We start from the raw sequence: 25434 nt of genomic DNA, 5'->3' as shown, positions 1-25434 counted from the left end.
TAGGCTTTAAAATGTGACCTGAGCAGCTCGTATTCGAGCTATTGTCTGTGTGTAATTGCTATATTTGTATCGCGTATGAGGACGTGAAAGAACTGTCCACCTCAGTGGGTTTCCTGCGGCGGTGAGGTTCACGGAGCGCCTCCGCCGTGCTGTCTCATGGCATGAGGGAGCAAAACGGACATCTCCAGATCACATAAGCATGTATTTTGAGCCGGGCCATGACAATAGGTACTTCAGTCCTTTTGTCATCTATTCAAGGCTCACAGAGAGCGCTCAGCGCTGAAAATCTGCACACATTGAGCAGCTACAAACAGATTACCGGCCACACTATTAGTGGGCCCGTGCGTCAGGCCGAAGTCATCGGCGGTCAGACGGCTGTTGTGTCATTCTGCGGCCAAGTGACCCACAGGTATGCCTGACCCAGGAGTGATCCCTTCTCAGGAACAACACACTGTGTTTACGTGGACTAAATTTATACTTACAGGATAAAAATACAAGTGTGACTTGCCTCCTGTGGCCTGAAGTTGTCTGACTTCCACAAGCCACAAACTAAATAAGGGACAGCAGTGAAGGACGTGAAATCTCACCTGAATGGTGTTCATCCATCTTTTATGCAAAGCTTCTGTTCTTTTCTGGGCCCAGCTTTTGTACCGTGTTGTCACAGAGAGGAGGGTATTCATGAAAACATGAGCACGGGCTCTGAGGTTTCCCAAAATCTCCTCCCTGACACAGCAGGATGACTACCTGAGTGAGCAGGTGGCACCAGAAGAAACAGTGATAATCACAACCTTTTACCCATGTTGGGAAGATAACAGGAACAGTACTGCGGATGTGTGTCTGTGGTCTGACACAGTGAAGTGAACCTGACCACTGCAGCGCAGAACAATAAACATCAAAGGTCACTCTTACCACCTTGACCCAAAATGACAGGCCTCTTTTCCAGGGAACGAAACAACAAACATCTGACGGCTGTTGCAGATCAATATGTCAGCAAACCAACATGAGACCCCCGGCAGGTGTTTTTGCCTGGCACAGGAGGGAGCCCGAGAGGTGCTTGACCGACTGCTGGGGCAGAATCAACATTCGGGATGGGCAAGGTAAATCTTCTCTGTGGACTGTTGACCAGCGCTGGGTCACTGAATCTCAGTCAGGTGCTCCGAAAAATACCACACGTGATCTCAAATATTGACGGCTGAACGCAGTTGGAACAACATGCTTGGATTCAGTGTTGATGGTTTGAATTCCTGGAGTCCCTGATGAAGGGTCAGCAGCAGAAACCAGCAGCCTCATCAGTTTAGTTCAAAATGTAGAGGTTGAAATCATACTTACACACATTTAAGGTTCACTGGAGGCAAATATGAAGAGACTTTGATACTTTTCCTCCTCATTGGGTTTTTTTTAATCTTTCAGTTTACATGTTCTTCCTGTGCTTCAGTGGGTTTTCTCCAGGTACTTCCTCACACAAGCCAAAGTCATGTTTTATTGGTTGATTTGTGACTCTAACTTCTCTGTAGATGTGAGCGGAAGTGTGAGTTAATGTGCTTTGACATAATGTCCAGATAGTTTCATGCCCATCGATGTTTCCTGGCTCAGCCTCTGAAACACATGGATCTCACATGGATCAAGCAGACACAGAAGATGGGTGAAAAATAGTTGTGTTTAGATTCAGGTAAAGCAAACTCAAACAAGGCAGGTGAATCTCCACACCTTCAAAAACAACATGGTGAGACTTCCTCACACCTTAAACACCTTAATAAGCTCACAAAGTTACAGTGAAAGCCACACTGGACTTAAGATCTCAGAAAGATCCTGTTCGTTAACACTTTACTGGCAAGAGATCATATTTGCTTTTTTCTGTAGCTTTAAAACTAACAAAGGTGGGGAATTAGTGGACTTTGTACTGGACATTAAATGTGGAAATGAACTCACGGTTTCTAGCGTGATGTACCTTATGTTACTGTGTAAAGTGAAATTGTTTGCCTTACCAAAAAGTTTTCAAATATCTGGAAGTTGCATATGACCTACTTCTCTGCAGTACCTGGAAAAAGGCCATCAATGCATTGAATAAGGTGGATGGATGAACGGGGCCTTGACATAACATGATTCTCGAGCGAAACAGAAAGGGCATCCTGCCACTCCTTGTTGAAATCATAGTTCAATCCAATCACCTGTGAGCAGTCTGATTAGATCTGAAGGGAAAATAAATTAACTTTACTGTGAACCAAAAGTCTGATAACAAACTAGCATCAGCCTCAAAGTCATGCGGTCAGGGTGAGTTTGTAAAAATATGCAGAATGCAACAGAGAAGTTTTTAGGACTGTTGTCATTTTCCATAGAAATTGTTTGGTTTTGTTGAAATATAAACATTTCTACCACATTTATTCTGAACCATAACTATAAAAAAATTAAAAGTTTATGTATAAAGGTTATTATGGTATTATTTTACTGGTTCTAGCCTGCTCAAGATGAAATTGCTCGGTATGTGGCGCCTAAACTTAAAAGTGTTTGACATCCCTGATTTAGTCAAATATTATCGAACCAGTTGAAAGAGACTGTAGTGACAGCTCAGCACTGTTCTGATAAGCGTAAACTTTGATATTTGGGAATTAAGAGAAGCAGATTTATTTCTCGGAACAGCTCTTGCTGTGCATAGTTCGCATGTTATCTTTGTGTCTGCATGTTCATTTTTCTTTATATTACATTTTTTGAGGATGCTTCAAAAATTGTAGACTCTGTGACAGTTAATATTTCAGACAATAGGTTCATGAAATTATATTTGAATGTCGATTCATGAGAATGGTCGCGTTTTGCAAAACTACAGAAATATAATAATATTAATATTTATCTTTACGTTTTGTTTATCTGCTCCTGGTGAGAATAATCTGGTTTGTGGCGTTTTAATAATAAAAGCAACAGAAACCTGATGGAGTGATACTGCAGTACACATTGATCACCACCAGGGGACAGTGAAGTAAAAACCAGGAACCGGAAGTGCTCCCTGGCAGGTTCAACATGTGTTTACATTGAGGTAATCTGAGGTTGTCCTCCTTCAGCTGCATTTTTGGCGGATTAAACCTTCTCCAAGTCCCTTTTTATACCACCAGTATGTCTTCAAAAAGCCGAGATAATGAAGAAACTTTGGAGGGACTGAAGGAGGAGCTGAACAAGAAGGTAAAGCGACACGAAACGCTGCAGCTAATGATGCTAACAGCTAATACATTGCTTAAACTGCTTTCATCATGTAGGTAAATACACTTTAAACGAAATTATTCTCAAAGTGGCGTCACGTTTAATAATGACATAACCTCTGCCACCAGAAGGTTTTATTATATTGACCTTACAATACAGACAAATAAAGATTGACTGTTTTAGCAATCACCTTGTCAAATTCAGTCAGTTGTTCAATTTTCTGCATTCAACACTTCAACATTGACAACAAGTGCTCTTTTGCTGTTTGCTGTATTCCACCTTATAAACAAAATAAATCATCACCTTCACCTCACTGTAGGTCAGTGGTCATGAAGTTAGGACTGATCAGCGTTTGGACCATGACTTTTACATAAAACCCCATTAAAGAAATTCGAATGTGATTTTTATTTCCTTTTCAATGTTTTCCATTGACAGATCAAGGAGCAGAAGGTTGTTGTGGACGAACTTTCTAACCTGAAGAAAAACAGAGTGAGTGAAGTTTATCTACTTCTGTTTTCCATCTATAAGGAGCTCTAATGGAAACCAAGCACTTTGTGCATATGTGAAGTTCTGCTGTGTGAATTTAAATGAAGGATGCTGCATGTGCATTAGTTTGTGTGTCGGCTCACTCGGTATGTTCCCCTCCTCAGAGAGTCTACGTCCAGCAGCGGAACAGTAATATCTTCTTCCTGGCGGACAGAAGTCAAACTCTGGGTTCATGCAAAAGTAAGTTAACTGTTGTGAAAGGGAAACACAAATCAGTGAACTGCACAAAGCTTGGAGGCTGGCAGACAGACGGGTGGCTGTTGGATAGAGTCACCTTCCAAATGCTTCATTCAACTTGGTAATGTAAAGAATAACTGGTGATAAAATGTATTTTAAGTTAACGATAGTTTGACTTCCAGTTGTGATTGACTGTGAAGTGAATAATTACTGGTATGGAGCTGTACCTCCCAACATAAATTGTGCTGTTTGTGTGCAGAGGAGCTGGATAACATGAAGAAGGAGCTGCAGGACTTGTGAAAGAGGCCCTCAGAACCGCCGCCATGTGCGGCATCTTCTGTTTGTTGAGTCTGTCTGGGTCTCACTCTGAGTGTGAGAAAACCATCAAGGAACACCTGAGGAGAAGAGGGCCCGACTCCAGCCGAGACGTGACGGTTACAGGCTCGGACGCTCGCTACAGGTGCTCGCTCTCTGCTCACGTTCTTCACATGCGAGGCCATCTGACCCCCCAGCCACTGGAAGACGACGCAGGGAACGTTCTGTTGTGGAACGGGGAGGTTTTCGGAGGGTTTCCTGTCGCGGCTGAGGAGAACGACACCACCGCGGTCTCAAAGCGCCTTTCGTCCTGCAGCAGCTCCTCGCAGATACTTGGCGTCCTGTCCTCCGTGCGGGGGCCGTGGGGGTTTGTTTACTACCAGAAGGCCGGAGACTACCTGTGGTTTGGCAGAGATTTCTTGGGCAGACGGAGTTTACTGTGGAGCTTCGATGTTGAACTCGGAGCGTTGACCCTGACGTCTGTGGCCGCCTGCAGTTCCGGGCGTCACTGGCAGGAAGTGCCTGCAGCTGGAGTGTACAGGATGGACCTGAAAGCAGCCGCAGCCTGCAGCTCTGTGACATTTGAGATGTTTCCTTGGGCTCACAGAGGAGAAGACGCCCTCTCCTCTTGCAGTGAAGCGACGCTGGGGTGTGTCCCTGATGGCTGCTGCGCTGTGATCAACCAGTCGGGCCTGGTGCTCCCATCACCCGTCTGCCCGCTCAATAAGTCCACTCCTCTGACCTTAGAGATAACGGACTTCGAACAAAACACACATTTCTCTGCACAGGATCTGGAGAGGCTGCTGGAAAGACAAGACGAACCCGAGACGGTGAAGCGTCTCATCGATGTTCTGAGCGAGGCGGTGAGGCGGCGCGTTCAATGTCTTCCCCTTAGAGAGGACGACTCGGTGATGAACGATCACGCCGCTGTCGCCATCCTTTTCTCTGGGGGTGTCGATTCCATGATCCTGGCTGCTTTAGCCGACCGCCACGTACCACCTCACCAACCCATCGACCTCCTCAATGTGGCGTTCAAGCTCCAGGAGCCAAAAAAACGCAGCGAGCCGACCAAGAAAGCCAAGAAGCAGCAAGGTAAACCGGCGGAGTCCCGACCGTTCAGCCCCTTTGACGTTCCCGACAGGATCACCGGGAGAGCCGGACTCAAGGAATTACAGAACTTGAATCCGGAACGGAGCTGGAACTTCGTCGAAATCAACGTGACTCAGGAGGAGCTGCAGAAAACACGCCTGGAGAGAATTTGCCACTTGGTCCACCCACTGGATACGGTGTTGGACGACAGTATCGGCTGTGCCGTGTGGTTTGCTGCGAGGGGGGCGGGGCTCATCGCCGGGGATGACGGCCAAAGGCCCTTCACATCAGCAGCAAAGGTCACGCACAATCACACACACTCAATAGATGCTGTTAATGACCACAGCTTGATTTCTTTCCCCTCAGAAGCCACACTGACGTCTTTCTGGACTCCTCTCTGACTGCAGGTCATCCTGACGGGAATCGGAGCAGACGAGCAGCTCGCCGGTTACTCCAGACACCGAGTGCATTTCAAGACATCTGGCTATGAAGGACTGATCCAAGAACTGGCCATGGAGCTGGGAAGGATCTCCTCCAGGAATCTGGGCAGAGACGACAGAGTGATAGCTGACCACGGGAAGGAGGCCAGGTAACGGGTGGAAAGTTAAAACACCTTTACAACACAAGTTTTTCACAAATACAGTCAAAGATTTAGACCATATTTAAATAATTTACTTGCAGTAAAACAAAGAAAACCCTTTGGAGATCTGATTTACAGGTTAGTTTGGTTCAGTCTAGCACAGGTATCTGAAACCTTTGTGACCAAAAGAGTCATTATCAATTATCAATCAAATCAAATTTACCTGGAGCCACAAAACACATGGAGGTTTCATATATGCAGTAGTTTTGAAACATGTACAAAAACTAGCTTATTTTTCATTCATAAAGTTTCAGTTACAGTTCAGAATGGTAAGCATTTCATGTATACATTTCCAGTTTCATACAGATTTAAGCATTTTCATCCTTCCTTTCTAGCATTTCAGTTTAAATTTTGACATTTTCAAATAGAATACATTAAAATGGAAATAACTGTCAATCCTAGAGCGAAATTCCATTCAGCACTGCTCCTTGTAGAATAAAGACAAAGAAATTTGATGATAAAAAAAGACAGGATAAAAATTACCTTCTATATTAAATAATATACATACATTATTATAATCATAATAATATATTTACGGCTTGCTGGTGACTAGCGTAAGCCCAAAAAGGATGAAATTAACCAAAACACATTAAACGCTATTTACAGGGAGGAGTTATGGCCACAGAAGGGAAGACATTTTAATCATTTTATATTGTCAAAGCAGATTTACTTTTCTTTCCCCCCATTTTAGAAATCCCACACATTTAACATTTTTCACCATTTCCTGTCGTTTTAGCTTTTCTCCCCATTTGAGCCTTTTTTTTAATATATGAGATTAAAGCCATTTTGAACAAGAGTCCTGGTGTGTAAATAAGATGAAAAACTCACTGATGCATAATTTTATAAAAGCTTCAGGGAGCCACTACAAAAGGCCATAGAGCCACAGGTTGAACACCCCCGGCTTAGTGTTTTTCTGGCCGGGTCCACATTAGACATTGTCCCTGAACTAATCTTTGACCGCCATGCTGGTTGTTCCACCCTGTGAAAACCAAGCAAACATCATTTATTGATTTCAACATTTAATTTCACTCCGACCTGGTTTTCAGGTTTCTGTGGTTTAATTTCTGGGGTTAAGACGAACTTGTGTTACATCATTTCTGTGTCTCCAAACTAATAACGGCCTCTGAGAATGCTTGGCTGGATGTGTGATCGGACGTCTGCCTGCAGGTTCCCCTACCTGGACGAGGACGTGGTGAGCTTCCTGAACGGCCTGGCCGTGTGGGACAAGGCCCGGCTGACCCTCCCGCGGGGCGTCGGGGAGAAGCTCCTGCTCAGGCTGGCGGCCCGGCGGCTCGGCCTGGGACCGGCGGCCGTCCTGCCGAAGCGAGCCATGCAGTTCGGCTCACGCATCGCAAAGATGGAGGACGGCCACGAGAAGGCCTCTGACAAATGCTCCAGACTCTTGACCGGGTAGACCATGAAAATGACTTTATTTGACAATAATCTCTAGAAATTCAAAGGCATATTTACATCCACAGCTTGTGATTTTACAGATTCTGAAGTCTTGATTTTCTAATAAACATGTTTCTGTGAGTTCACACCATGTACGTCTCTTCGTTCTGGAGTTTTTCTCTGAAGTAACGATCGCACTCTATATACGAAGGAAGGTTTCCAACGTCGAAGCGGCCGGAGATGGGATGAACATAAACTGGTTTTCTGAGGGAGAAAAAAAAAACCTTTTAGAACCCATGAGAAGAAAACCATCAGTTTGTTTAACGGCAGTTCGGTCGTTACCTCGGGATGAGCCAAGACAAAAAGTTTCCTGGAGCATCCTTCTCTTCTATCGCAGCGTCCTGTGGAAACGGGAGTTATTCTCTATTCTCAGGAGGAAGTTAGAATGAAATGCCTCAAATCAGACTCTGGGACTTAAATTACCTGTTTTTCGCTGAGGAATGTGTCCAACAGCGGAAGACTTTTCTTTGAAAGCACGTAGAAACAAGGGCACTGGGAAACAATGGAAGTTATCAGTATTGACACCACACTTTGAAAATTACTTTAAAGCCACATGAAATCACTACAGAGAAACTTGTAGCTCCACAACTACATCCACCTGAGTCTGGTTCAACAGAAAATCCAATACTGAACTAAAAAATCAAACATGGTCTCAGATGTTCTGCTGAACTCACGGCTCTCCTGGACGAGGTCTCAGAGGGACGAGGCTTCTCCTTCATACAGAGGACACGGAGGTCACCGTCCACCTCCAGGATTCCATATTTCTGTGTTTCTGTTCGGATGCAGCACAGAATTAACTAATTAATTACCAGGAAGCAAACTAATCTTTTAAAACTGGGCTTCTCCTCACCCTCGTCTCGGCACTCGTACGACAGCACCAGGCAGCTGTCCTCGCTCTTCTCCTGCACGCGAGAAAAGTGTTCTTTAACTTCACTGAGGCTGAAATCTTCTTTGAAAAGAGTGTCGCTGTTAAGCATGCAGAAAAGAGAGAAGTGTGTTATTGTCAGGACACACAACGACACAGGAGGGCGATCAGACTCTGGAACACACCCTCCAATCACCATCACATGGTCCTGGATGTGGAAGTGTTTGACTGCCAGCTGCAGGCAGGCTACGGCGCCCAGACGCTCCTGGCGGAGGAGAGACATGCTGCACATCAACAACGCTGTGACCTTTGAACTTCATCAAAAGGCTTAAACATTTCTAATGTCACTGTGAAACATCGAGCTCGTGGTGTTCTCACATCGTTGTGTCTTGTCTGATCATTGAGGATCTTGACGTTGGAGAATTTTGCTGCCCAGTCTTCAAACGCAGCGTGGTACAGATCGTTGGTCTGTGAAGAGAAGAAGAACAGCAGAGGGAAATTTACATTTTCCAGGTGAACATCAAAGATTATTAGTAGAAAGTACCCAGATCTGAAGCTACACATATACCGTATGGCCACTGAGATACTGTCCTATACAACCAGGTGCAGAGAAAAACTATGAGGAAAAGCCTTTTTAACAGCTGTGAGTGATGATCATCATTCATCAAGAGGTGTGAAAGAAAGTCCGCCACCTGCTGGAGAAGCTGTGGAAATAAAAATGCAACCTTTTTTCTTTTTTTTCTTTAGGTCTATCGTGTTATTAAAACTTCCTGGAAGAGAATACATAAATCAATACAAGAAGTGTCCTGCCTCTGTTGAGTAAAATTCATTTTTTTGGATTCATACTCAAAAAAGAGACAAATATCTGTTTAGTACTTTGTTGGTGGCAGGAAGGAAAGACTTTCTCCAGAGAGCCAAACTGTGAAAACGTGAAAATGTGGACATCTGCAGGATGGAGAGAAAAACAGTGGATGTGAACTACGTGAGTAAGGTATTTGTTTCAGGTTGGAAGAGTAATAGCCCACAGACTGGACTTCGACTCCGCTAATCTTACATAATACTGTGTGTATGTTTGTGAAGCAATAACTACATCTCACTTCTTGTGTTGAGCTGCTTGAGCTTTTCATTATTTGCTTTTTTATGCAGAAAAAAAAATCTATCTGTATAAATCAATGATAAAACTGACTTCAAATATCTTTAAACTCTTCACTTTGCTGTTTGTATTGTAAAAAGCATTAGAAGAAGATATGGATGTTTCATCTGTAATACAGGCTTTTGATGCACTATTTATATTCTCTAATTTTGATGTTACCGTTCTGTGTATTAGCCTACATTGTCTACTGATTCTGATACTGATCGTGTGACTTATGAGAAAATATCTATTTGTTGTAGCTTAAGGCTACACTTAATAAAAAAAAAAAACTGTTTAGATATTTGATGCAGAAGTAAATCTCATCTTTTTCCAAGTGCTACCTGCTTTGAATCGTATCCTCTATGTCTGGTGCAAAATAGAAGCACCTTCCTGCTTCCAATGATCTCTATATGAGTGCAGGAGGTGAGGCTGCCAAACCTGCTGTGCACCTGTGAAGTGTCACAGCAGGGGGGTCACTCTGCAGAGTCCTCCTGCTGATGGGCCTGACAGGAGGCAGAGAGGAAGACCATCAGGACCACAGAGGAAGCTGCAGAGAAAGCCACAGGGTGAGTCCATGGACAGATCCTTCTGGGACACGGGCTGGGATCTGATCAACCCTGCTCAGGTCACCTGGGTGAAGGTGTCTGATGCTAAAAGACCTGATCTGAGCCCAGGCTACAGCCCTGATCATGTGTACAGGAGTCATGTTTACTTTGAGAGCCTCTGCTGTGCAACAAAAAAAAAATATTCAAAATATGACTGAACGTGTCTTTTATGAACAGGATAAATTTCCACATAAATTGGAAATGTTTGCACTGTGATTTGATTTTGTGTTAACTAGTTGGTCATTAGTGACCTGTCAGGGGTGTACACTGAATAACTGGAGTAAAATATCCCCCAGACTGTATTTACGTACGTCTTGACGTACTCACCACTACGTAGATGGCGTCCACGCCGGCGGACGCGCTCAGCGCGCGGACCCAGTGCGACGCCAGCTCGCGGTGGCCCACCGGCAGCAGCGGCTTCGCGACGCCCGCCAGGTGAGCGAAGCTCCCGCTGCTGTCGGCCAGCACGTCCCGCTGCAGCCGGGTGCCGTAGCCCGCGGCCAGAATGACGGCTTTCATTGATAGTAAAGGCGCGGCTCCGCGGTCCGTCCGCCTCCGAAGTGACAGGAAATATACAGAGCGGAAGAAGTTTGGATTCAGTGGATCAAAAGTTACAGATGTGGTCCTGTTCCTGGTCCTCTCGCGAGATTTAGGACCGGTGTTAACGCGAGATTAGGACTGTATCCGGTTGCCTGCTGGTAAAATATGCATAAACATTTAAATCGTATTTTTTAAATTATTTATATAAAAAAGTATTTCAATTTCAACTGAAGGTGAAAATATAATATTTAAAGCAACGAGTGATTCAATGGTTGTGTCACGCTTTTCTTTCACAAACTTCTTTTAAATCAGGTCTTAAAAAAATTGCTCAGGCTTTTCATTAAACAAACAACTGATTTTACTGATTATCTTTATCCTATTTAGTTTTAACTTTATTGTAGTTTCTGTGTCTTACTTAGTTGTATCAATAATAGTTTCTTAAAATAGTTAAAATAGTTATCCTTTATTTCCTGAAGGGGAAATTCATGTTTTTCACATTTACTCCACAGCCACATTACATCGGTCTGTGGAGCTGATGGGGGTCAAAGGTCTTGCTCAGAGACCCACAATGGTGACCTGCCAGCTGTGGGATTCAAACCTGTGAACTCCCAAGCCCAAGTCTGCTTCTCTAGTCTGTCCAAAAATGCTTCAGAAATTTGTGTCAACTCCTTGTTTTGATATACTTTCTCAAAATGCACTGTGAACTGCCTGGTGTTTCAATGGTGCTACAGAAATACATTTATTTTTCAAATCAGCATTAAAGACATGTTTATTTTAAGGTTTTAAGTCTGACTGGCTCCAAATTTATTCTGCAGTCGAGGAAAACAACCTCAAACATAACGTAATGCTTATTAAGAACTCAGTTCAGCACAAAGAGAAACGGCCGATGATGCAGCCCCTCAAAAAGCTCCAGTCTGAGTCACAATCACGCCAGTGTGTTCACATAAAGACAGAGTTTTTAACAGTCAAGCGGAATCAGCTCATGTTCAAACAGCGTTTTTAATTTGCCTCCGCATAAACAAAATGCTTTCATTAACAAATCCAACTTCAATATTTTCTACAAGTACAAAAAGAACAGAGGTTTGAAATCTTAGAAATCTGTGGGATTGAGGTTGCAGAGGAGGGAATTGTCCATTTATTTTGAGATCGTCTTTATTCTGCGTCTTGACCGCCGCTTCCTGCTGCAGGTGGCGTCGCGTCCCCTTCAGCTGCGGCTTCAGCTTGAAGCTGCTGCTGCTGCTCTGACGCTTCGGGCTGCGACTCCTCCATCGGCTCCTCTGCTGCCTCTGGCTGCGGCGACGGCGTCTTGGCTTCTTTCGACGGCTCCTGAGCAAAAGTCACAACTTTTTCAATGTTCTGCTCATTGAGATTCAACTGAGTGTAGAGAGGATGACTGTTCAGTAAAACTGATCCTCTATCCCTGAAGAAATGAATCCTTATTTAATCCCGCCCCTTTTTGACACCTTTGTCATTATATTAATCTGCAGAAACAACATATCTTTATAATTAAAATCACTTTCAGTGCATTGGTTGAACCTCAATCTCAGTAGTTAAAACACATCTGTCACTCAATGCAGCATCATAAACAATCCTCCAGTCATCATCAAACCCTGAACCTCACTACAATCAACCCTTTACATCCCTTTTTGACGTGACATAATTTCGGGAATCATCTTGTTTTCACACACAATTTATTCCATAATTTTGCTCCAAAAATTGCAACACAAACATTTTTCAAGTTATTCTTTGCTTTATGTATCTGGTGTGTAATGTTCCTGTAATTTTTAAGAGTATATATATATATATATATATATATATATGTGTATATATATATATATATATATATATATATATATATATATATATATACACACACACACACACACACACACTAGGGGTGTCCTCAGATAGTCGACGATTCGATGATTCGTTCGAAGGGGCCTGATTCGACTGCCAGTCACGCAGTCGAAGCATCGAAAAAATGTGGTTATTAAACAAGGACCATTCCATTACAGCTGTATGGGGGTGCTGAATGACTGATTCTACATAGAATTGCTTGTTTTTTTTCCAAATAAACATGATATAAAGCCTATTTGATATACATGTTAGCCTATCAAATACACTGTGGAAAAATGTACTTGTACTTTTATTCAATATTCTATCTATTTACTGTTTGTGAATGAACCACCATGGTGAGTGGCACAATCCGATTTTGTGCAGAGCTCCATCACAGAGCAGCATCTCGGTGGTGATTTGGCTTGACTTTAAAAGGCTCAAAGTGTGGAAAAAAAAAACAAAAAAAAACAGAACTTCAGACCAAGTCAAAGATGATCCAAAAAAAGTCAAATGCAAGTTGTGTCCTTTCATATCACTTCACAACAACATTGCTTTCCGCCTTAAACGGGTAAGTAGCCAGATAATTGGGTTGATAAAAGACGGTTCTGTTACTCATTTCTCATTTTTTAATGCTGACTTTTATTTCGTTTAATTGTAATATTTTAGGTTATTATTATATTATTATTTTTATTTATCTAAAAGGCTTATTCTATTCTATTTAATTTAGTGTTTGTTTTTGCATGGATGCTGCGCTGCGAAACGGACCCGACACAGTGCAATTAAGCCTATTTCATTTAATTTGAGCAGATAATGTGAGAAATTGTTTAGCCAAAAAATGTGAGCTTATCTGCAGAGATTATAGATATAAATAAATGACATGCTTTAGCCCGTTTGTTAGAAGAGGGTTTGGTTCTGGTCATTTGAACTATACTTCATTTGTTTGATGTTTAGAGTCACCGACACTTTGTTCCAGTCTGTGTTTCAGTGTGTAGGAAAAAAAATAAGTGTTGTTTTACCTGCCTGCGCTGTTTTTTTTTCATTGTTTTTGGGGTTTTTTTTTTTGTTTTGTTTAATTTTTTTATTATTAGTGCAATCAGGGCCGACTGTAGGCATGGGCGCCCGTGAGCACAGCTCTGCACTGTGCTGCGCTCCGACACCCGTGTAGGCACGCTTCCTGCCCCCCCCCCCCCCCCCCCCCCCCCCCCCTCCAAACAAGATGAAAGATTCGACTATCAGTCGGCTATTGGCAGATTCGGACTATAGAAATTCTTAGTCGGGGACACCTCTAATACACACACACACACACACACACACACACACACATATATGTATATATATACATACATATATGTATGTACATATTTTTAGTTGACAAAACTTTTGTTGCCCTGTTTTCTTTTCCCTCATCTCGATCTGCTAAACCCAACCAGTCTGTTTCTGACAGTCTCGACGGCAAAGTTATTAGACGTGAAGTTCCTTTTGTTGTAATTGGTGGTTCATGAACAGAACTGAAACTGCCTGACGCCTCGTAGCCAAGTTTCACCTGTGGATGACTCTCTGCTGCGTCCTCCTGTATCACAGGCTCGGACTCCTCCTGCTCCATGGGCTCCTCCTCCTCTGCCGGTCTCAGCACGGCCGGCTCCTCGTGGCCGGGGGCCTCTGGCTTACTGGAGGTCACAGCTGGAGCCTCTTCTGGGGTGGATACAGCTGGAGCCATCTCAATCTGTCAGACGACGGAGGAAAGAAAAGATGGGGGTTTAGAGGTCACACAAACCACTTTATTAACACATGAACCTTTACTTCATATCAGATTAAAAACAACTGATAAATCTAATGAAGATGAAATGTCAAAAGATATAGTGGGGGTATTAAACAAGCTCCTCCAATCCTCTAATCATTAACTATTGACAATCCCATGCTCAATGCTGACTCCAAACATTTAAAGACACTGACCTCTTTCTCCATGACGGGCTCGACGGGCTTCGGCTCTGGCTTCTTATTGGCTTCCAGGACGGCCATGATGGAGGAGGGTATGTGGGCTTGCTGTGACAGAAACAGGGAGTTAATGAGAAAACGTGCACTCAGCGCAGAGATGATGCTCAGGGGAGCGGCCCGGACCTGATGGGGGGTGAAGGAGTGCACGTGGTGCAGAAGGGGCTCCCTCATCTCGGGGCAGCGCTCGAACACGCTATTGAGCTGCGCCGGGGGCAGCTGCAGCAGCACGCTGTACGACTGAGGCTTGGTCCTCTGGCAGCACTTCACGAAGCCCTCCCACACTTTGGGATACTTCCACACCTGCAGGACGCAGCGGACACAGAACAGCAGACACGTTCGAGGGTTCATTCACTGCTCTTGGACAAGTCTCCATTTTAACTCAACTTATTGCACCTTTAAGGTTTAAAGGATAGTGGTGAAATTCTTTCATTGAGGATACAAACATGAAGGCCTCTTTGACACGATAACAGTTTCGAGTGAAAGGGGAAAACCGTCGTAGTGTTATAGGAGCCACTGAAAACACGTTTTGCAGTGTAAACAGAAAACTTCTCTGAAACAAAAAGTTCGAAGTTTAATGCCGACCTGCTTGACGATGAGGCGCGACAGGATGTTCATGACGAAGCCTCCCAGCCGGGGATACATGGTGAGGGACTGGATGACGGTGCGCATGAGCAGCATGGGGAGCGGGTTCTGCTCCATCAGCTGCTGCATCACCACGGCCAGAACCTCCGACGTGTACACGTTCTTCTCCCCGAAGCACAGGTTGGTGGCTGTCACACAAACACACACACACACGGAATGATTGAATAAATGAGCTACTGAGCAGAGGTGAGGCAGGTGACCTGTGCAGAGCCCTGACCTTTAATGATCGACTTCATATCGCATTTGGTGGAGTCGATGTTGTGTAAGGCGATGAGCAGGTCTCCTGGAGTGAGCGGGGAAACGGAGGAACTCCCCTCACCTGCAGAAACACACACACACTCATCAGAATACTTTATAGAACAACTCTGGTATCGTTACATCAAAAAGACAAATAACAAATATTTGGTTTGAACTTCATCGATCTTTCAAATAAAAATGCTGTTTCAGCCCCACTAAACACAAAACATAGACATCCTTGCAGACAGTGGTGTACTTCAGGGTATATGGCAGAAACATACTTCTTTTTCAGTCAGCATTGCAAAAATCACCTTCCCGATCTCCCCAATGCACCACTCAGTAGTGTCTACGAGCCACATTTCTTATTTTTTCCCTCAGACGATGAAGTCTAATTTGTCTTACTGTGCTGAGTTCCCAGCAGTCGGTTGAACACCTCCTTCACCACGATGGGGTTGAGCTTGATGAGTTTGGGGAGAGCCTGGATGACTTCATTCTGTGAGAGGGAAAAACATGATGACCAGGAGAACAGTTTTCATATGCTGAAGCTAAACACAGACTGCAGGGACACACTCAGGTCATGGACACAGTCAAAAAATCTCTTGGTTCAATATGCGAGCTTTACCTTCTCTAAACCGTTTATGACGGGGATGAGGAAACGGACGTCTGGCACTCGTTTGTGGTAAAGATCTCGAACTCTTTCTACCAGCTCCGGAGAAGGAGGCACTGAGTGGAAGACAGAAATCACACTTGAGCACCTTTGATTCAACTCTGTTCCTCTGTAAACCAAAACCAGGACATTTTCATTTGAATTCATCTGAAAAGTTTATAGTTTTCCTCCTGTTTGTACTGTTTTTCCTCCTGTATGAATCAAAAGTGGCTTAATATCAACTTCTGGTTTGATTTTACCTTTATCTGTGAGAATGTGCAGGCAGCGTGTCACCAGAGTTTCTGCCCCTTTAGGGCAGTTTTCCACCAGCAGCAGCAGCTCAGGAGAGTTCATGCCCATTCCACGGATCTAGAAAATCCCAAAAAAGACAATGCATGGAGTGGGGACAGAGAGAGTAAATAGTTTAAAAATAGGGTAAATAAATACCCAGTTTGGGGAAGATATGGCTTCATTCAGCTGTAGTAGGCACTAAGGCACAGTTAGTTAAAATCTACAGGCAACAATTCCCATTGTGTAATGGATGTAACAGAGCTCTGGAAACTGAATTCACTCTTTCTGGCTCTGTCCCTCAAACTGCAAATAATGGACAGATAGTGTTGGTGTTCTTGCAGACGTTTTAATGTTTCTCTTTCATAATCTACTCTTGACAAGCCCCAAAAAGTTATCATAGCCTTCAAAACTCTCCATCATATTGAAATCCAGTAGAATTCACACTCTAGATAAGAGACATTCTATCAGAATGGAAAAGATTATTCTCTTAGCCAGAGGTAAACAAGCTTTTGCCTTGATTAAAATCATTCATATCTTGATGACAGACTCTCTTCCTGCACTCAATCAGTTGTTGTCTTCTCACATTGTGATGAACTGTCACGTCACAGTGTGACTATGTGTTGTTTTTCCTTTTTAACTGACACTGCGTTCTATGCATTTCTGATGGACAGACTTGGATAAAAGAGATGCTACAGCCTAATGGACTTATCTTTTTAAGAACGGTGGGACATTTTTCATGCTGCTGTCAGTAAAAATATGTTATTTGTGGTTTAATGAGGCCCTCCTGTTCCAGTTGGAAATCAGAAGAATGGTTCCAGAATTGCTCACACAGAGCTGTGTTACATGATGATAACTCTACTGGCAGCTACACGAGCTTTACATCACTCAATACACCCACATGAGTGCCGGGTAATCAAGACAGTGTGAAGTGACCAGGAACAGAAGAATCAGGTATGATCCGGCTGTGGTGGCTTACGGGCTGCTCGATGGCTCGGAGCACGTTGCGTTTGATGTCGGCGATGGCTTCGGTGTAGACGGACGCCAGCTCGTGGACCAGCCGGTGGTTCAGAGGGAGCAGGGACAGATAGAGGAACAGACACTGTCTGACGGTCTCTTCGGTCCACGGAGCAGCCACCTCTGTCCCAACAAACACACACACACCAGCATTTCTTCCCTTGTGCTTTAAAAACCTAAATTAGCTGAAAGAAGGGAGAATTTCTGTGTGGCGTTAAAGGCAGGACGCTGACCTGTGTCTTTGTCGGCCCCGAAGAGCAAAGATGGAGGGTTGGGGTGGACCAGCAGCTGCATGTAGTTCAGAGCAAACTTCTCTATGTAGTCCCGGAGGTGGTCTTTCTCATACATCCGCTTCAGGAAATTCAGGGCAGTGTTGCGCACCTGAAAACCAGACAAACTGTGTTTTAATGAACAGTCAGCACTCAGGAACCCTTCGGCTTTCTGTGGCGATTCAAGCATCACCTTCTCCTTCTCATGAGAGCTGAGATCCAGCAACACGTGCAGATACTGGAACTGTCTGGACGGCCGTTTGACGATCAGCTCCTTCAGGGTCGTCATGCCCAAATACACCCGGGACTGAACACAAAGGCCAGAGGTTAAAGGGTGATCGGGAGAGCCTGCGCTACACGAGAAGCTGTGTCTGGTGGCGTTTACCTCGTCCTCGCAGTAACGTCGAATTACCTCCAGCGCAGACTCTGTTATAATGGGAGCTTCCAGAACCAGCTTGGTGAAAAGACTGGAAGAGAAACATGGAAACTGAGCTGATTACAGTGAAAGATTTTAACTCCATACCAACCAAATTTCAATATTTACCAAGAGAAAACCCAAACAAAGAGACACATCTTCTAGAAAGACCATGAGGCTAAGACAAGACGAACAGTTCCCACACTCATCGTCAAGTTTTCATTTCAGGAACTCCTAAATCAACCTCGAGACAGTTTCACTTATAGCTTCTCTACGGTCTGACACACACGGAGGCTTTAAAGCCATCAGTAAAGCTCAACAGTGGTCTGAGTACCAACCCTCTGACAGCTAAACCGAGTTCTGAAACGTGTTGATGGGTTTTTATTCCCCCTCCTCTCACCCGTCCCTCTGCTCCGGTTTCTCCTGCAGGCCGGACAGCAGGGTGAACAGACAGTGGTCGTAGCTGTCCAGCAGCCCTGCTGGCAGCTGGCTCAGGTAGGTGTTGTATTCCTGGTAGAGGAGAGCGAACGCCAGGTCGCTCCTCGTCCTGATGTCGTCCAGGATGAACTGCAGCACCTCGTCCTTCATCATCCCTTCAAACTGCGTCACGAGTCGGGAGAGGAGCTTCACTCGGACCTGCCACGCAGATTTAATGTGGTTAACTCAGGGGGGGGGAATCGATAAGAATGCAGTTCTGTTTCAAGTAACTTACATGGGACACTCCACTCTGAGCGATGGCCTTTTCTGAATGCAGGATACGATTCACTGATTTGGAGGTCAACTGCTCGATCTGCGCTTCAGACAGAGGCTGGATGACGTCTGCCAGCCGGAAGACTTTCTTCCTCCCACTGGCCCCGGTCATCCTGCAAAAGAGTAAAGTCGTACAGTACGGCAACAACAAGGCGACATTTACAGTGAAGTTTGCTGTTGTGTGCAACAGAGGACACTCTGCTCCTGGCTTGTCTTCATTTGTATAAGAAATCATGAGCATTCAGTGGGCGAATAAATGAACCTTCCTGAGAACATTTAGCCCAGCACACAGTACTGTGTTGTAAATTACTAAACAGCTTGTGCTGATTTAGGAATTTCTCTCTATCTTTAAAAATGGAAGTGTTCAATTCCATCTTTTCTTTTTTTTTTTTTTTACTTCTTTGATCTGGACCAGGAAACCTATCCCGAGCACTGACCTGATAATAAATATAGTGTGTCCTGGAGCAACCAGGGATTACAGGCTCTAAAGCTTAAGACATGTATTATAAACTATACAACACTACAGGTGCAGCCACCGATGTCTGAGCCAACTAAGAAGAGCTCAGCTCTCATGCTCGGCCCAGATTCTTCATCTGATAAAGCGGAAGACTCTTGAGAAATGTGTCTGTTATTTGTGATGCATGAGTTCAATCAGTTTGTGTTGAAATGTTTAAAAAAAACTGGATGTTTAGTTGGTTGGACACAACCAATTTACTAATCTGTAATCTGCGAGCATAAAGCAAAATGTTGCGTGTCATCTTTCATCAACGCTGACTCACTTGGTCTGTGCAGAGGGTAGGATGGGCTCAGGAAGCCTCTTGGTCGTAGGAGTCTCAGTGGCCGGAGTGTTTCCCGAATAGCCGCCCAACACAGAGATCGCCTGGCCGAACACCAACGCCGGCATTTTGCGTTTGATGAGGAGGTCTTTAGTGCCTGAGTCGTCGTCGGCGTCGTCTTCTTTGCCGGCGTTGTCCTCTTTAGCTTTGCACTGCTCCAGTCCTGCCATGGACAGAACGGGACGGTGTCGTTTCAATCCAAATTATGCAGCTTTCACCATGATAACTTCTTCTATCTTCCAACAAATTCAGCATGAGCTAAGTTTTTCAAGCTGTTACTAACCTGGACCGATTCCAGCGGCGGTCATCTGTGTGGCCATCAGCCTGGCCAGATGTTTGATCTGAGCGTCAGTGCCTGCTGACTCTACAGGTGTGTATGTGGCCTGGAAGGATGCCGGCATGACATCGGGCAGGTAGACCATGCTGATGAGCACCTGAACACAGAGACAACGATTAAAGACCATATGGGTTCAAAGTGACAGGGGAAAGAAAGAAATAGAACCGTGGCTGCTCACCAGGTTGGCTACGTTTTCAGGGTTGAGCAGCGGGTGCAGGAACTCCGCGGTGAGGTCGATGGCAGACTGAGCGACGGGAACAGCTGCTGGCTTTGGCGCTATGAGAGGGGCGGGCTCCTCTTTGTCCTCGTCATCTTCAATTGGTTCTGTGAGCAGAAGACGTGATAAATATCGGGGATGTAGAACTTCAATTATTATACACTATGATACATGTGACAGTTCAAGGGTCATGATGAATGACAGAGCACGTCTGTCAGCACTCACCCATCTTGACCTTCTTTCCTTCGGTGTACGGTTCGTGGCGAGGCCGTTTGCGCTGCTCGCGCGGTGCAGGCGTAGAGCGGGTGATTTCGCTCTGGGGCATTCCCAGGTCCAGCAGCAGCGTGCTGATCTGACCCTGAAACTCCAGGCTGCAGGGGTGCTTCAGCACGGCCACCAGGTGCAGCTTCAGGTTCTTGCGCACGCTGCTCACCTGAGACTTGGCCAGGGTGGGCGGCAGGTTTGCTGAAAAAATTCAACAGAAATCGAACACAAATGAGATGCAAAGAGAGACAACATATTTAGAAATATGTGAGGATTTGAGTGGCTGAGCTGTCCTCACCATGCAGTGTCTCATAAGCCTGCACCACCTTTGACATGAACATTGGCCTCTGACGGGCGATGGTGGCCAGAGAACCCAGCGCTGTGGTGAGGTTGATGCTAGAAATAGCAGGATGGACCATAAACTTCAGCAGCTTATCCAGTGCAATCTTTCCCTCCTCACACAAAACATCTGGAAATAAGACAACAGAATACAGCCACTTCAACAGGGGAACTTCAACCTATTAACTCCACCCAGCTAAATGCTGAAGTCCAACCGTAGCGGATGTAGGAATGATCTTTGGGAACTTTGTCCAGGCTGATGTCTCCCTCCTGTCGTTTTGGGATGTCGGAATCAGACGTCCGTGGCGACAAAGTGATGATTAGCGATTCTGTGAATTTGATGGCGTGAGTACGAACACCGTCGTTCTCAGAGTCCAGCAAGACCAAAACATCCTCCTTCATCTGTGTGACCAGATCCCAGCATGCCTCCTGCATGTCAGATCCGGTTCTGGAGCGCACCAGCCACTGGTGGGGAAAAAACACAAGAGTGAGATGTAAAGTTTCCCGTCTTTAAACAAAACTGCAGGATATGTATCTAAGACGGTGTGTTTCTGACCCAGCAGCTGTTCCTACCTGGAGAGTAACTTTGTAGAGCTGCGTGAGAGTGAGGATGGCTTTCTTCACCACGTTCACACTGTCATCCTTCAGCAGCATGTTGAGGTTGGCGATCAGTCTCAGGAGGAGCTCGTTGTCTCTTTTGCTGATCGAGAAAAAACAAACAAATGAAACACACGATCGATTGCAGTGCAAAACATTTGCTGTCACAAATTGAGTGATCTACAAAATAACTTACCAAGCCTCCTCTATGAAGCCAATCACAAACTTCCTCACTTCGATTGATTTGTCAGTCTGAAATGCAATCATCTCCTGCAGAAGAGAGCCAATAGACACATAATATTTAACCATCACACTGAAATTCATCACCTTGGGAAACTACAGTCGGCTTGAAAAGCAACACAGGAGCTGACTTACGTCCAAAAAATTGTCGAGAAGAGACGGATCTTTATTGATGATTAGCTCCTGAACCTGAAATCAATTCATAGATTCAGCATGTTGACAGTCCTCACTACTCTGTAGTTAGAAGTGTCTCATAAGTGTTATATGCATGGAAAAAGAAAGGGCCGATATAAAATTGATGATGTGGTGGTTATTTAAGAGATAATATGACAGAAATATGAAATCAAGCATTCATATCAGCTCTGTGTGAAACATCCTCACGAACACATCTTCTCTGATCTTGGTGTTGTAAGAGGTAATGGTCAGCTTTCCTTTGTGGGATTTTTTTGTGTGTGTGGGTTTTATGTTTGTGATATTGTTCAACTCTTCAACTTCAACCTAATGCAGGCAATTTATAATTCACAGCATAGTGGCATTGAGACCCGATTTATTAGGTCACCCCACTGTGACGTCTTTGAAATATTGTGTGAGAATTAGGAGTTTAGTGTTTTGTAAACGACTACATTGGTATATTTGGCTCAGTTGTGGTTACAACATTTCACATTTTTACCAGAAGTTATTTTCAAAGCATAACTCAACAAACCTGTTTGAGCACAATCAGCTTCTCATCTGCAGGTATAAGAGCAGCCTGATTCAGAAGCTCCACAACCTGCAAGAAAAAAAGGAAATACAATGGAAGTCATTTTATTACCACAAAATTATTATCCCATAACACCCACTGCTCATTGACTCATCACACTGTAGTTTACATATTAAGAGTAACTAACACTATGGTAAACAGGACAGTATTTTTGAGCAAAAAGTGAACAACAAACAAGTAATTCCCCTTATGTCAATGTCCAAGTTATAAACCAATCAGTCATATAATTCTGACCTCAAATTGTGCAGGTTCTGTCAACAACAAAAGGGATGCACAATGTTTTCTGACACCTTTAGCAGAGATTTACTTTTGCAGCAGCTGCGCTTGTTGGACTGAACTGTCCATCACATGTAAAGCGCACCAGTGAGTCTTGGTGGTCAATGACCCTGTTAATGGATCACTGCTTTTCCAGAGACAGATTCTGACGACTACGGGATGGAAATGGCTCACGTAAGCTGAAGGTTTTGGAGATACTCTGACAATCCTATTGTAAATTTGGCTTTGTCAAATTTGCTCAAATCTGTGCTGGATGGTTATGAAATGTCAGCTTTGAGTAAAAAAGTTCACTTTCTACCAAACATCTTCTACTCAGTGCAACAGAAAAAAAAAAAAAAGTTTTATTCACTGGTCTTGTCAGTACCAGACCAGTATGATGCCTGTGATTTTCTCACATCTGACAGGCTGTAAACATCTTACCTTCTCACTGGTGGTCATATCGACGACACTGGGAGCTTCAGCGCCCGTCTTTTCTTCAGACAGGTCCATAATGCAGGTCAGTATCTTACTGTGAAGACGACATAATGAGTAAAACTCCCGTCATTTACATTTAAAATATACATGACAACTACCGTAGTGTTACTGACACTACAGATTGACAACAATGGTGTCCAGGCTGGTGTGCAGATAACTTTCGCTTAATAAAAAATAGATAGAAAAACAGGATGTTTCTGCCATGTTTAGGATTGGAATCCCACTCTCAAATATACTGTAAATAGGTGGATTAATAACAAATTCTTCATTATAGAGTGATGTGCGCGCCAGCCACAAGCTAGGTAGCCTGTTAGCCATCTCCTAGTTTAAGACAAAAAGGTCAGAGCTACTCACCTACTCAGTGACACTTTATTTCAGTTTCAAGAACACGTATTCACACGGAATTTAGCAAACGTACAAACACTGTAGGTTTGAGTAATATTTTAATTGGAGGGACAAACTGCTAGCCTGTACAGGGGGCAGCCATGTTTCAACGATCACAAACGCGGCTGCTCTTCTTCCTCTGACGTTGATGCTGGTGACTCTGCGGCGCTGCATGGAAGCAGTGACACCTACTGGAGACATCAGGAAATGCACAAAAGGGGCTGACTGCTATGAGTTTGGGATCTTTTACACACTGATTCGAGTATTGTGAAAAATATTTAGATTATGTTCAGTGTTCCATGAATTTAGAGAATCAATAAATAATAGAACAGGATAGAAATTCTTCTGTGAAAAAATCTTCACAGCATTGCTTCAGATCCACACACAATGAAATAGAATAGAATGTTAAAATATCAAACGAGTCACAATAAAAATTAAATAGACAATCTATTCAAGGTTTATTGGTGACTAATATTCAGGGTGCTCTATATTACACTTTGGTGGTTTGACTGTTGCTGAAGGTGCTCCTGGAGCAGGACATCATGGAAGGGGTGAGAGACACTCAGTTTGGGAAGGGCCCTCATCTCCACCTGTGAAGAGTTCATCGCCACCTCCACCACACCGCTGGCCTTTCTGATGTGGTTTTTGAGCACGCTGGTGTTGGCCACCCTCAGCCTGCTGCCCCAGCATGCAGCAACATAGAGGATAACACTCGCCACCATAGATTTATCGGAGTTATCCACTACCGCTGACACATCCAACTACTGCAGAGTTGTCTGACAAATCATGATGCAAAATTAATTAAAGTCATCAATTTTATTTTTGTATAGCCCAGTATCACAACAACAGTTGCCTCAGAGGGCTTCAAGATGTTACATTGATTGGTAAAAATAAAAACAGTGAATAAGCATAATAATATGTCAAATTCAGTAACGAGACAAAACGAAGCAACCACCGCCTTAGACACTCACATCTGGCAAGAAAAAACTCCAAAAACCCAGTGGGAAAAGAAGAAATCTTGGGGAGAACCACAGTACATGCTTTGTGCATATTGTAAAAATCAGTGATTCTCCCATATCTGACTGACAGTTGAAATTTGTGGAAATTCTGATTGAACATTAATTCTGTCAGTTTCACCTTCCGAAGAAGGGAAGAATAATCAGTACATGACAACATATCTCCCTTTATTCCTTCAGTTAGAATATATAAAATTGCTTGGTTTCTTGCTTGTCCCTTTAAAGGAATGTTTTTATCACTAAACAAGCAGAAAAGATTATTGAAAATATTAAATTAAAATATCTTTTATGAGGCAACAGTTTGATTTTCTATTTTCAATTTGTGTATGAGTCCAAAAAATAAACTAAACTGACCATACTTTATGAATCCCCTAGTAAAATTTCCAGTGGACACCGATATTAAGGTGCTCTGGAGAAGTAATGAGGGTCAAGGGTCAAGTTCAGGAAACTCCCACTTGATATTGTGGGGGTTTAGAACTTGAAAGTTTGCAATTCCAAGTCTGCCTTTTCTGATTCAAGGCCACCACTTTCATAAGACTGTATTTGAACTTTCTATCATTATTTCAATCTACAGATTCATGTTATTTTTGCATCAGCATTGTGGGGAAAACCTAATTTTAGGCATGTTGTGAAACCTATCACAATTTGTCTTTTGTTATAGAGAGATATATATTATTTGATATGTAACAGCATTTTATATACAGAAGATATTTTGAATATTTACAAATTACAATGTGTCTTCAAGTGAACTTTGAGTGTCAATTGATCATGGGGCCCTCCCAAATATCCACTTTTATTGTAAATATAAATGTGATTTAGTGTCAACTGGCAGGTTTTCAGAGTGTTATAATAAAACCTTGATATTTTTTTAAGAAAAAATAATTAATTTATTTCTTTAGAGAATAAACATCTTGAGATGAACCATTTTGTTTTTCGAGAGGGTCGTCAAGTTCACAAGAAAACAAAAAAAAAATCACAGATGTTTATTCCAGCATCAACAAATGTTTTAACTATTTTCACCAGATTTCTTTTTATTTATTATTTTTTTT

At 43.6% G+C, this 25434-nt stretch overlaps 4 protein-coding genes across 4 annotated transcripts; 2 read left to right on the top strand and 2 right to left on the bottom strand.

The window, feature by feature from the left end:
- The first annotated feature begins 2997 nt into the window (after positions 1–2997).
- asdurf (ASNSD1 upstream open reading frame) lies at positions 2998–4312 on the top strand. The gene is made up of 4 exons (XM_030111836.1): positions 2998–3171; positions 3625–3678; positions 3840–3915; positions 4172–4312. Exons 1-4 carry the CDS (start codon positions 3106–3108, stop codon positions 4210–4212), a joined length of 237 nt encoding a protein of 78 aa, XP_029967696.1. The 5' UTR covers positions 2998–3105; the 3' UTR covers positions 4213–4312.
- Positions 4203–7494, top strand: asnsd1 (asparagine synthetase domain containing 1). Its single transcript, XM_030111833.1, has 3 exons — positions 4203–5615; positions 5724–5905; positions 7124–7494. The coding sequence occupies exons 1-3, from the start codon at positions 4236–4238 to the stop codon at positions 7368–7370; spliced, it is 1809 nt and encodes a 602-aa protein (XP_029967693.1). The 5' UTR covers positions 4203–4235; the 3' UTR covers positions 7371–7494.
- On the bottom strand, positions 7454–10636 carry LOC115403048 (glucose-1-phosphate adenylyltransferase). Its single transcript, XM_030111835.1, has 8 exons — positions 10338–10636; positions 8652–8741; positions 8459–8538; positions 8259–8374; positions 8083–8180; positions 7832–7900; positions 7691–7749; positions 7454–7612 (listed from the first exon to the last, which is right to left on the bottom strand). The coding sequence occupies exons 1-8, from the start codon at positions 10527–10529 to the stop codon at positions 7492–7494; spliced, it is 825 nt and encodes a 274-aa protein (XP_029967695.1). The 5' UTR covers positions 10530–10636; the 3' UTR covers positions 7454–7491.
- A 628-nt stretch (positions 10637–11264) lies between these two features.
- sympk (symplekin) lies at positions 11265–23494 on the bottom strand. Its single transcript, XM_030111792.1, has 27 exons — positions 23340–23494; positions 22932–23019; positions 22179–22244; positions 21611–21664; positions 21432–21505; positions 21212–21338; positions 20854–21103; positions 20598–20768; positions 20261–20500; positions 19997–20142; positions 19765–19915; positions 19425–19644; positions 18608–18758; positions 18296–18531; positions 17866–17947; positions 17674–17787; positions 17445–17592; positions 17174–17334; positions 16167–16275; positions 15883–15983; positions 15663–15753; positions 15241–15342; positions 14964–15151; positions 14505–14681; positions 14340–14429; positions 13930–14109; positions 11265–11876 (listed from the first exon to the last, which is right to left on the bottom strand). Exons 2-27 carry the CDS (start codon positions 22998–23000, stop codon positions 11703–11705), a joined length of 3672 nt encoding a protein of 1223 aa, XP_029967652.1. The 5' UTR covers positions 23001–23019; positions 23340–23494; the 3' UTR covers positions 11265–11702.
- Between the last annotated feature and the right edge of the window lie 1940 nt (positions 23495–25434).

This window comes from Salarias fasciatus, chromosome 16 (assembly GCF_902148845.1).
Source record: "Salarias fasciatus chromosome 16, fSalaFa1.1, whole genome shotgun sequence".
Taxonomy (NCBI): Eukaryota; Metazoa; Chordata; class Actinopteri; order Blenniiformes; family Blenniidae; genus Salarias; species Salarias fasciatus.
Note: the sequence above shows the minus strand (reverse complement) of the source record. Positions and strands in the feature narration are given on the sequence as shown.